General features: G+C 46.2%; 1 protein-coding gene across 1 annotated transcript in view; it reads right to left on the bottom strand.

Moving 5' to 3' along the window:
- Positions 1-12,500, bottom strand: part of chrd (chordin) — a gene marked incomplete at both ends in the record, with an annotated part of 49,027 nt that overhangs the window by 16,299 nt on the left and 20,228 nt on the right. Inside the window, 4 exons of the mRNA XM_083637206.1 lie at positions 2,895-3,042; positions 7,619-7,701; positions 10,278-10,415; positions 10,898-11,039. Coding sequence (XP_083493332.1) covers positions 2,895-3,042; positions 7,619-7,701; positions 10,278-10,415; positions 10,898-11,039 — 511 coding nt within the window. The remainder of the gene's footprint in view (positions 1-2,894; positions 3,043-7,618; positions 7,702-10,277; positions 10,416-10,897; positions 11,040-12,500) is intronic.

Here is a 12,500-nt window from a genome sequence, read left to right as displayed (position 1 = left end):
CAACAGCAGTGTCTCTTTCCAGAAATCATGACCGGTTACTCTAGATCAGAGGTTCTACTCTTCAGACCAAGTACCACTATGTACCAAACCAAACTTCCAAAGTACCACTTCCCACTGTGGCTACCAACTCCCCCCCCCGCCCATAAAAAAAAATCACTGATTTATTAACCATGCTGCAATAGCATCAGACTAAACAAACAGGCTAAACAGTAGTAGGCTACTGCTGCGAGTCAGACCCCAAATAACCAACACATAAACAGATACATGTAAACATCGTATTTGCTGATAGGCTGATGGCAGTCAGTCAGCAAGATGCTTGAGTACCACCAGATGGAGCCTCGTAGACCACCAGTGGTCCGCGGACCACAGTTTGGGAATCACTGCTCTAGATAATCCACACACGTTGTTCAGTTCAGTTATTGTGAGCAGTTTCATGTACAGTGGAAACTTCTTTCTTTCGACTGAACTACACCCAGTACAGTAGCTAGCTAGCAGCTAGGGGGTGTGGTTCAGCCCCCTAGCAGCTAGCAGCTAGCAGCTAACGGGTGTGGTTCAGCCCCCTAGCACCTAGCACCTAGCAGCTAGCTGCTGTAGTTTGCTCGAAAGAAAGCTGAGTGTCTTCCAGTTCCATTGTAATGGAGAAGGCAGGTATCTGTACGGCCGATAGGTCCAAAACTCACACCAAAACCACCTAGTGGATAAATAGCACTACAGGTAAAGGGGGGAAATATGTCTTTTTGACTTTGGGGTGAACTGGCCCTTTAAGACAATGAAAGTGCCTTTTCAACGTGTGCAGGACACCTTGATGTTATGCGTCCCATGAAAAGAACATGTGTGTGAGGAACGGTCTCAGACCATTAGGTTGTCCACAACATTCCTGAAACCTCTCTCTCTCTCTTTCTCTCACACACACACACACACACACACACGCACGCACACGCACACGCACACACACGCACACACACACACACACACACACACACGCTTGGTGGGCCAACAAGTCAAACAGAAGGTCTATAAACATGGTTTCCCCCCAGTGATAAGACTTGAAAGAACAGAGGGAGAAAGAAAGAAAGAAAGCATAACAGTATTTATTGAAGAGAGAGAGAGAGAGAGCTAGAGAGAGAGAGAGACAGACAGAGAGAGAGCGAGAGAAACAGAGAGAGAGAGAGAGAGCTAGAGAGAGAGAGAGGGAGAGAGAGAGAGCTAGAGAGAGAGAGAGCGAGAGAGACAGAGAGAAACAGAGAGAGAGAGAGAGAGAGACAGACAGAGAGAGAACGAGAGAAACAGAGAGAGAGAGAGAGAGAGAGAGAGAGAGAGAGAGAGAGAGCTAGAGAAAGAGAGAGAGAGAGAGAGAGAGAGAATGGCAAAAACAGCCACAGATGGACAAGCACAAACGAACAACAACGCAAAACAGATTCCTAGCAACCTTGTTGTCTGTACTGGCTGGGTCAGGGTGTGTTAGCTGTGTCTGTACTGGCTGGGTCAGGGTGTGTTAGCTGTGTCTGTACTGGCTGGGTCAGGGTGTGTTAGCTGTGTCTGTACTGGCTGGGTCAGGGTGTGTTAGCTGCAAGCTAGAATAATGAGTAGAAACGAGATGAGTGGAGAGAAAATAGAAGAGAATTGACTCTTTCAAGAACCTTGAAATGAGAGAACACAAGTAACATGTCATTATGCTTTGTTCAGGACAAATACATATGCGATGTAGTCACAGATGTATGAGGAAGCATTAAGGTCTCATTATGCTTTCCGCATCAGCGAGGAACGCGAGTGTCCGCGCGGAAAAGTGACGTCAAATCAGCAGACACGCCCCTCCGCAAGGCTCCGTGCGGACGGTTTTCGAGCGGCCGTGCGCACGCCGAAATTTGTAACTACGCGGACGCGGACGGGCGGACAAAGTGGAGTTTTCAAGACTCGCGCTCAATTCCGCCTGCAGAAACCCACACAGAGTATACAAGCTCCACACGTTTCCTCGTCGGATTCCGTGTCTCTCATTTCCGTGCGGCCGGCCAAAGCGTCAAGCATAATCCAGGCTTAACGCGTCAAACTCTGAATCCATTTTGGTGACAGGAGTTTTAGATGTCACCCTCTTTGCGATGGACATCGGTTATGCTCATCTTTGGTAGCTCCTGGAGGCATCTTGTGTAAAATAGCGCCATATTCAAAAAGGATAATCAAATTAAAACGCTTAGTGATTGTACATCAGTATATCACCGCCGTCAATTCAATGTTTACAGCGAGCACAGCTAGGCAGCGGAAGCTGAGAGTATCGTATTCCAGTTTGGTCACGTGACCTTCAGCATAGAGACACTGCATGAAATAGGCCACGCCCATCATGGGGGAAAAGCTCCGGTTATTTCCACACACCAGCGTCCTTTTCCTTGAATTAAACATAGCTAAAAGCTGTTGTGTGGTGCGGCTGTGCAGACAACAAATGTAAAAAATCGCCAGTTAACGTTTTTGTTGTACTCCCGAGGAAAACAAGGAAGCCATTGAGAATTGGCGAGAAGAAAAATGTGGATGTTGCTGTCAATGAAGTAAGTTGGAGTGTTCATCTTCCGTATATACGATCTTTTTGTGCAAAACTCGACCATGCACGCGACATAGGAGAATGCCAGGATTGGACAGGAGTTTGTGTTTTCCCCCGTTTAGGCGTGGTTTCTGAATGTCTCTATAAGGCATATTTAGCTGATGCACACTTTCCGAATGCACCGCCCACGAGGTCCACGGTTGGTCAATTAATATGTCTGTCACGCGTCCTTTTTTTTTTGTCTTGGGGGGGCGGTGTTAACCCACTTTTGAGAGGTGTGTTTCAGACGTAGATAACGTCTACGGCTGGCACTGCGAGACTACTGGTTTAGTGATGTGTGCATAGAGGGGGCGGGGCCACTTACTGTCACATGATTTCCTGCCAGTGATGAAGCCGGAGATTTGCCGGGAGTTCTGGCCCTCGGTGGCAACAGCGATCTCCAGCTGACCGCGGGACAACCAGAACAGCTCACGGCTATTCAGGTCCGTTAGCACCTCTGCAAAGTCCGGATCCTGCACAGAATAATAGGGTTAGCTCAAGGCTAGCTCCGCTAACGAGCTATTGGTCAATATAAAACGTGCTCCCACTAAACAAGTGCCTTTTTTCAATGACCAAAAATGTTGTTATGTTATGTGTTTGAGATAATGTCATTATGTTGTTACAACACTGACTGACCCTGTTGCCAGAGTAACTAAACCCCACCTAGAAAAACAAAAAATACCTATGATTTGGTTCCTATTGAAATGAACGTTGCCCTCTCGTTTACACCAAACAAACATGATGAGAAAACTAAGAGCAAACAAGACCCAGAACAGTGAAACCTACTAAAGCTCAAAATCACTGTAATTCAGTAATAACAAATAACATCACAAAGTCACAAAGCATTATGGACACAAACATATCAACGTGAAAACACATGATCAAGTCAAGCCACTTCAAGTCCACGCTGAGCCCTCGAGCAGAAAACATGGCTGGCATTGCCCTAACAAATTGCATACTGAGTGAAGTTGAGTTTCATCTCAAGCAGGCAGACAGGAACTCCAGGAAGACGGGGGGATTGGCGAGGAGGTTGAAAAATGTTGGATTAATAGGACAGATGTACGAGCATGTTGAATAACTGTTACTTTTATGACCTCAGGGCCTCGGTTCAATATAAATATCCGTGTAGCATAAATCCCTGTCCAGGACGGAGCCAAAACAGACTGGAGCCGGAGTGAAGGAGGGAGGGGGAGAGGGAGAGGGAGGGGGAGGGGGAGGGAGGGAGGGGGGAGTGACTTCTAATTGGAAAAATGAATGGTTGGAGGAGTGTAAGGTGAAAGAGGATATATTGGGGTCGTGTGTAAATCAGTGCGGTAGATAGAGCGTGGCAGTAACACTGTCGGGGTTAGGGGTTAAATTCCCAACGGCGTCAACCAGGCAAAAAGTGTTTGCACTCATAGTACTATAAAGCACACTTTGAATAAAACAAAAGAGACAAACACAATATAGAGATCATCATCTCGTTATCTCGGCTTCAGTATGATTCTGAAATTGTATAAAAAAAAAGTTGTTCCCTTCTCGGCTTCCGTAAAATCATTTAAAGATCATCTGAAGTAAAACAAAATATGTTTGTTCTTCTTGTTCATACAGTTGAATGTTGTGCAGGGTTTGACACTTAGAAGGCTGCTTTCACATTCATCTGCTGAAAGTGGAAGGTTTCTCTGTGCTCATTGAAAATCCAAAATCCTACAAGCATGATTTGTGACATCACAAATAGTTTTGGAAGCCAATAAGGTCCAATATTCATTGATGTGGAAACCTCGACAGTCTCCAGTGCACAAACATACACTTAGCATGGACCTGACAGTGACGTAGACATCTTGTGTCCAGCAGGATCACTTTTGAGATTAAATATATTTGCATATTCATAATGAGGGAGAAGGAGTAGATGTCATTTTAATAGAATCTGGCACACTGCTTTTCTAGCATGCCTCGTTGCTGCTTACCCACTCAACTGGCAGCGCTCATGTTTACCTACCATGCCTCGTTATTCAAAGTAAAGTCTTTTATATACGTCTATATATGACCTTAATTAACTTAATGACCTTAATGACTTTAGGGAATATATATATATATATATATATATATATATATATATATATACTGTATATACTAGACTGGTCATGGAGCTGGAGAGCCCGTTCAGTTACGGAACGGTCCATCTAAAGACATGGAGCTGGAGAGCCCGTTCAGTTAGGACACGGTCCATCTAAAGACATGGAGCTGGAGAGCCCGTTCAGTTACGGAACGGTCCATCTAAAGACATGGACCTGGAGAGCTCGTTCAGTTAGGGCACGGTCCATCTAAAGACATGGACCTGGAGAGCTCGTTCAGTTAGGGCACGGTCCATCTAAAGACATGGACCTGGAGAGCCCGTTTAGTTAGGACACGGTCCATCTAAAGACATGGACCTGGAGAGCTCGTTCAGTTAGGACACGGTCCATCTAAAGACATGGAGCTGGAGAGCCCGTTTAGTTAGGGCACGGTCCATCTAAAGACATGGACCTGGAGAGCTCGTTCAGTTAGGGCACGGTCCATCTAAAGACATGGACCTGGAGAGCCCGTTTAGTTAGGACACGGTCCATCTAAAGACATGGACCTGGAGAGCTCGTTCAGTTAGGGCACGGCCCGTCTAAAGACATGGAGCTGGAGAGCTCGTTCAGTTAGGACACGGTCCATCTAAAGACATGGACCTGGAGAGCTCGTTCAGTTAGGACACGGTCCATCTAAAGACATGGACCTGGAGAGCTCGTTCAGTTAGGGCACGGTCCATCTAAAGACATGGACCTGGAGAGCTCGTTCAGTTAGGGCACGGTCCATCTAAAGACATGGACCTGGAGAGCTCGTTCAGTTAGGGCACGGTCCATCTAAAGACATGGACCTGGAGAGCTCGTTCAGTTAGGACACGGTCCATCTAAAGACATGGAGCTGGAGAGCCCGTTTAGTTAGGACACGGTCCATCTAAAGACATGGAGCTGGAGAGCTCGTTCAGTTAGGACACGGTCCATCTAAAGACATGGAGCTGGAGAGCTCGTTCAGTTAGGGCACGGTCCATCTAAAGACATGGAGCTGGAGAGCCCGTTTAGTTAGGACACGGTCCATCTAAAGACATGGAGCTGGAGAGCCCGTTTAGTTAGGGCACGGTCCATCTAAAGACATGGACCTGGAGAGCTCGTTCAGTTAGGACACGGTCCATCTAACGACATGGAGCTGGAGAGCCCGTTTAGTTAGGACACGGTCCATCTAAAGACATGGAGCTGGAGAGCTCGTTCAGTTAGGACACGGTCCATCTAAAGACATGGAGCTGGAGAGCTCGTTCAGTTAGGACACGGTCCATCTAAAGACATGGAGCTGGAGAGCTCGTTCAGTTAGGGCACGGTCCGTCTAAAGACATTAGGGCCACAAACAGGCGCATTAGCCCTTCACTTCACGCATTTCCTTGGCAGAATTAAAAACAGACCCGCCTTTCATCACTTCTCCTCCCCCTCTCTCTCCCTCCTTCCTCCCTCCATCCATCCAGCCCAGCCCACAGACCGCTAACCACTGACATGTGTGAGGAGTGTGTACGCAGTCCATCCTCTCCACCTTCCTCCCACCCCTCTTTCCTCGGTGTCTCTCATCCCTCGCTCACATCTGCCTCCTGCAAAGCCTCCTCTCCGCACTTTCTCTCTCCGGGTCTTTTTTCTCTCCGCGTGTCTCAGGGTCGTTAGCTGTGATCAGAGCGGCAGCGGCGACAACAGCGGTCGGTAGGATGTGGGGGGACCAAACCACATCCGTCTCCGGGACAGGGGGGAAATCAAGAGTGTGAGTGTGTTGCCCTGTCATCTGTTCCCAACCGCCGTCAACACTCCACACCCACTCCCCCCCCCCATCCATCCACCCTTTCCTTCTTGGTCTGTCCCGATAACACTTTCCCCTGAAACTACTCACTTATATGTCTCATACTGGGTGGAGAATAGGTTTCTTTTGGTGCATTTTCATATCACCGAGGGCTAGGTGGAGAGATGATACCTCCACGTTGGCCTGGGAATGTCTCAGGATCCCCCAGTCATGAGCTGGCTCATGTGGCCAGGGAAAGAGAAGTGTGGGGTCCCCTGCTGGAACTGCTACCTCGATGGATGGATGGATATTTTTATTCTCGTTGTCTAACTATATTTTATACCATGGTCTGGGTGAATACTCGATTCTGATTGGCTGCAGGGTGTCCATTATTTTGTGATAATGTACACCTAGCTAAGTAGTTCCAGGCAAATGGTCTGTTCATCGTTCATATCAATGCGCCATGGTCTGGACAGAGCCGTTTGAGCTCTATACCACCGTTAAGGGTTAATATGGCACTTTGATAAATTTAGAAAAAAATGTAGTCGGTGAAAGTAACTATTTATATTACCCCTGTGTGCTCAGTTGATCAAAACAACGGCTATTTAGAAATCAGATTTTCGTTTTCATAGATCTGATGTTTATGTTAGTCAGCTGACAGAAGCCGGCTCTCAGCTCTCAGCTGTCAACTGTCAAACTCTCTGTTTACAACTTTGCAGCAAGCCAGCCAGGCGATCTGCGAGAGCACGCGCTGTCTGTATCAGCGATACAAATCAAATCAAATTGAAGAGGAAAAAGATGAGATCAACACAAAGAAAACAATGAAATGGGCAGTTAACAACAACAACACACTGAGAGGCCTCCTTGTACAAAACAACCTGGACTCCAACACTGAAAGCTGCCAAAGCGCTGAATGAGAGCCTGCGGGAGGGAGTTTTACACTGCTGTTCATTACAGAGAGGCAGGGGGGGAATAAAGCGTGGCACTTTTGAAGGCCATAATTAAACGCTACAGGAAAAGTGGGAAGGATACCAGCATGTCACATGTTGCGGCCGTCTGAGCCCATTTCCTCCTGTGAAAATGTTGAGCAGCCGAGGAGACCCTCAACCCTCGTCTCAGGCAAGATGTTTTCACATGCTTTTCAGTCTCCGAGCCTCGTGCCACTTACGTCTTTTACGGACGTTAACGTTATTGGCTGGTAAACCCCAGTAAATGTGTGGCAGTACTCACATGAGCAGTGACATTGGCTCGGATCTCCCTCAGGATATGGTGGCGGTACATCAGTCGGACCCGGATGGGCACCAAGGGGGGATCTGAGGAGAGAGATGGGCAGGGAAAGAGAGAGAGTTTGGCAGAAGTTAACATACACACATTGTTTCTCTCTGTCCTCCTCCTTTTTGCGTGCCACCACCTCCAAGTTCATCTCAACACCGCCTGCTCTAAGTTGCTTTGTAGATTGAGACTTTGAGATAGGATTGATAGAAAGTGGTGGACTGTGGTGGCAACAGACATCCCAGAAGAGGATTCTGGCCCCAGTGGTTTGGTGTAACCTGTATTTACCTAAGCCGGGTAAACCCAGCCTCCACGTGACCTCTATGTACTATCCATCAGTCACGAAGTCAGTTGAGACTTTCCAGTATGGAGATGTTTCACTATCTTCATTGAAGAGCGCGGGTCTTTCAGTTTGAGAGAATGATTTATTGATTTCATGTTCAGATTTTGTAAGGCTTTCTATCAAACCCCGCCCTCGCACTCAAATAGACCCTGCTCACACTTAGATTTGCTCTGCTTGTGCTCAAATCTCGGTGCTTGCAAAAAATCCAAGCGCAGAGAAGAAATCCAAGAGCAGAAGATTCACAAGCGCACAGAAGCAGTTTGACTGCCAGGGGAGGAAATCTAAGTGCGAGCAGGGGCTATTCGAGTGCGAGGGCGGGGTTGTTGTTTTTTTGTTCAAAGTTTTTTTATTCGTTTTCTGTATATCATACAAAATACAGATTTAAATACACTTGACACTTTTAAACAAAAACCCATCCCACGAGAACCCCTAGCCTATTACACCACATACTGTACATCATGTCATACATCGCAGTATATCAGTACACAAAGACACATAAAAGAAAAAGAAAAGAAAGAGAGAAAAAAGAAAAAACAAAAAAACAACAACAACAACAAAAACAGATGAATGAAAATAAATATGAGGAGGGGGGGGTAAATCTATACATTTGAAATGCTTGAAGCGTCCATTTTCTCTACCTGGTCCAGGACTGGCTGCCAGATGGTATAAAAGTCGAGAGCACAACCCCTTGTAGCGTATCAGATTTTTTCTAGGGTTAGATGATACATAAGACTCTCTGACCCAGTGATTGAAAGTTGGAGGAAACTTGTCTTTCCATTTAAAGGGATACACCACTTTTTTTTTTAAGTTTAGCTCATTTGCCACATACCCCCCACATAACCAAGATACACCATGCCTTACCGGCACTGTCCGCTGAGTTTACAGTGAGCTACAGTCGTGAAGTTAGTAATTATCGCCATAGAATGGAGGCTAATGGTACAGCTGTTAAAAATCTGCCAAAACACACATCTCACGGCGCCAAAATACATGTTGTGCTTCGGGTACTCACCACACGATGAAATATTAATCCAAAATGCACATAATCTGTCTTTTTGGAAGGAAAAGAGGTCGGCGGCCATGTTTGGAAAGTAGTGCCGGCTACCTCTTTTCCTTCCAAAAAGACAGATTATGTGCATTTTGGATTAATATTTCATGCCGGTAAGGCATGGTGTATCTTGTTATGTGGGGGGATGTGGCAAATGAGCTAAACTTCCAAAAAAGTGGTGTATCCCTTTAAGGAGTACAAGTCTTCTAGCCAGAAGTGTACCAAACGCTATCATCTTTTTACTGCATTGGTTGAGGGAGAGATCACGCGGGACCACACCAAAGATTGCAATTATGGCAAGAGGTTCAATGGATATTTCCAGTATATCAGAAAAAAATGTAAATATGGAATGCCAAAAGTCTACTAATTTTGGGCAAAGCCAAAACATATGTGATAAAGTGGCTGGGGTTGTTTGACAGCGATCACAGTTAGGATCCATGTTTGGTGTAAATTTGGCCAATCTGGCCCTGGGCGAGGGGGCGGGGTTTGAGGGAAAGACTTACTGTAATACATCTGAGCATGAAATCAGTAAATCATGCTCTCAAATTGATAGGCCGCGCTCTTGAATAAAGAGAGGGAAAAATCTCCATATTCCAGGTCCAGTTCCCTCAAATTGAAGGAAGGTTTGAGAGACGGATCAAGGTTCATTACTGTGTTAGAACATATAATAATAATAATAATATAATAATATTATAATGAGAACTAACAGCTTTACAGAAGCTCACAGACAACAATTTGAGAGAGAGAGAGAGAGAGAGAGAGAGAGAGAGAGAGAGAGAGAGAGAGAGAGAGAGGGAGAGAGGGAGAGAGAGAGAGAGAGAGAGAGAGAGAGAGAGAGAGAGAGAGAGGCTTGAATGTGTGAGCACTTCTCCACTGGAACATCAACAATATCAAGGGACTTTCTATTCTTGCTCAAAATATATAAAGTCAAGCACTTTCAATGACCCATGTCTATTTATCTATGTAGGAACCACAACTTCTTTTCCTATACTACTTATTTTCCTCTTCCCATCCCTCTCTTCATCAGCTCCTCTTCTAGCTCTCTCTCTCTCTGTCTCCCTCTCCCTCGCTCTCTCTCCCTCTCTGTCTGTCTCTCTCTCCCTCTCTCTCTGTCTCTCTCTCCCTCACTCTCTCTCCCTCTCTCTGTCTGTCTCTCTCTCTCTCTCTCTCTCTCTGTCTGTCTCTCTCTCTCTCTCTCCCTCTCTCTCTACCTCTCTCGCCCCTCTCACCATTGTCTCTGTGCCTCAGGAGGCCTTGCAGGATGAGGATGAAGTGGAGGTTGTTCTCTGTGTCGCTCAGTGTCAACATGGCGATGCCTCCCATGCCTGAGTTCTCCTGCTGCGATGTCAACGTCGAGCTGAACGTCTCTGTATACACACACACACACACACACACACACACACACACACACACACTTGTCGTATTGAGTATATTCATACGCTTACAATGGAACGGCCTATATACAAATACTTCCCTGTAAACAAAATCCACATTTTGTAGCTACATTAATCCACGCGAGGCTTTTTAAGATTACATGAGAGAGTATACAGTTTCACTGCTTTGTAAATACTGTGTTGAGCTGTGTGTTGCAACACACACACACACACACACACACACACATCACACATCACACAAGAACATGTCAGGCACAGAATATATACACATATGCTATAGTCACACACACACACACACACACACACACACACACACACACACACACACACACACACACACACACACACACACACATCACACAAGAACATGTCAGGCACAAAATATATACACATATGCTATAGTGTCACACACACACACACACACACACACACACACACACACACAGTACACACACCTGCGAACAGCGCCCTGTGCTTGATGATCTTGCCCTCCACCTCTTCTCGCCGGCCGGTGGCTGTGCTCATGCTGATGCGTATCTGCTCAGTCTGCAGCTGTCTCAGCACAGGCTTGGGCAGGCTCTTCCACACGCCGCAGATCTGCACACACACACACACACACACGTTCAGAACAATGAGCAGGGTCGGGCCAGCGTTACTTCACCCGTCTTTCATTTGATTTGATCGTCTTTATTTCGAACATGTAAAAGAAGACTTCAAACAAAAACAAAACAAAAGCTAAAACAGATAAAAAAATGAATAATACAATAAATGCAAGAGGCAAACTCATAAACAACACAAATTAAATATGACATGTTCGAAAAGGAGTCAGAAGTATGTGCTTATGTATTCCTATAGCCCAGGGATACTCAACTTGCTTTGTCCGAGGGCCACTTTTGCAAAAATGAAAACAAACCTTAAAAACAATTCTGTAGCACATTGCATGGATGGTTAGTTAGGTTAATTTAAGTTAGGTTAAGTTAAGTACATATTTGTACCTGGCCAGCGCTATTTGACAGTTTAGCTGGAGCTCAGTCACACTTTATTTCACATTGGGGGGCCGCATCTGGCCCCCGGGCCGCAAGTTGAGTATAGCTGCTATAGCCCTTTCTCACCATCAGGGGCGGACTGGGATTATAATTCAGGCCGGGCATTAGATACCAAGCAGGCCAGGCCGATTTGGGCCGTTTGAAGCCCAATTTGGGCCGTTTGAAGCCAGATTTGGGCCGTTTGAAGCCCAATTTAGTCGTTTGAAGCCAGATTTGGGCCGTTTGAAGCCAATTTGAGCCGTTTGAAGCCAGATTTGGGCCGTTTGAAGCCCAATTTGGGCCGAGTCCAATTTTACAATGAGATGCACCAACTTTAACCCTGAATAAAGTAATAAAACCACTAGTAAACCAGTAGGCGGCGCCTGGCCTGCTGTTCAGTGAGTGGCCTGACTGCGGGCACCAAAACTTTTTTTTTTTTTTTGCAGGCCAGGCCAGGCCAGGCCACCGGGCATTTGCCCGACGTGCCCGATTATGCAGTCCGCGCCTGCTCACCATCCAAATTAACTGATTCATACGTCTATCTATATACATATATAAACATACCTATACACATATACAAATATGTATATACATAAACAACACACACATCTGCCATACATTTCTTTACTATATGTATCACCATATAAACTATACAATATATTGCCATATATTACTCATCCACCAGTCAGTCAACACTGGTCAGGACCTGGGTCACAACCCGGGAGAGATGCAACAATGAACTGGAAATGGGCGGGGCTACAACGCATCGCATTCGACATTGTAACGTGACTAGATGTGATTGGCCCAGCACTGCAACGTCAAACAACAAACTGCCGTGAAGCCGTTGAGCCACGGTGTAGACCAGCCATTGCATTGTGGTGGTCTGCAACACCGGGGGAGTACCGCAGCGTGTGGTGGTGTGTAGCATACGTTTACAGTTATATCGGCTGGCCCCGCCCCCATTTGTAAACCAATGAATGAGATTGGATGCTCCATGGTCCCTCCTCCTCGGTCGTTAGCAACCCCCGGGTGG

This window comes from Poromitra crassiceps (genome assembly GCF_964638095.1).
Source record: "Poromitra crassiceps genome assembly, chromosome: 5".
In the NCBI taxonomy this organism is placed as follows: domain Eukaryota; kingdom Metazoa; phylum Chordata; class Actinopteri; order Beryciformes; family Melamphaidae; genus Poromitra; species Poromitra crassiceps.
This window is presented reverse-complemented; position numbering and strand designations above follow the sequence as displayed.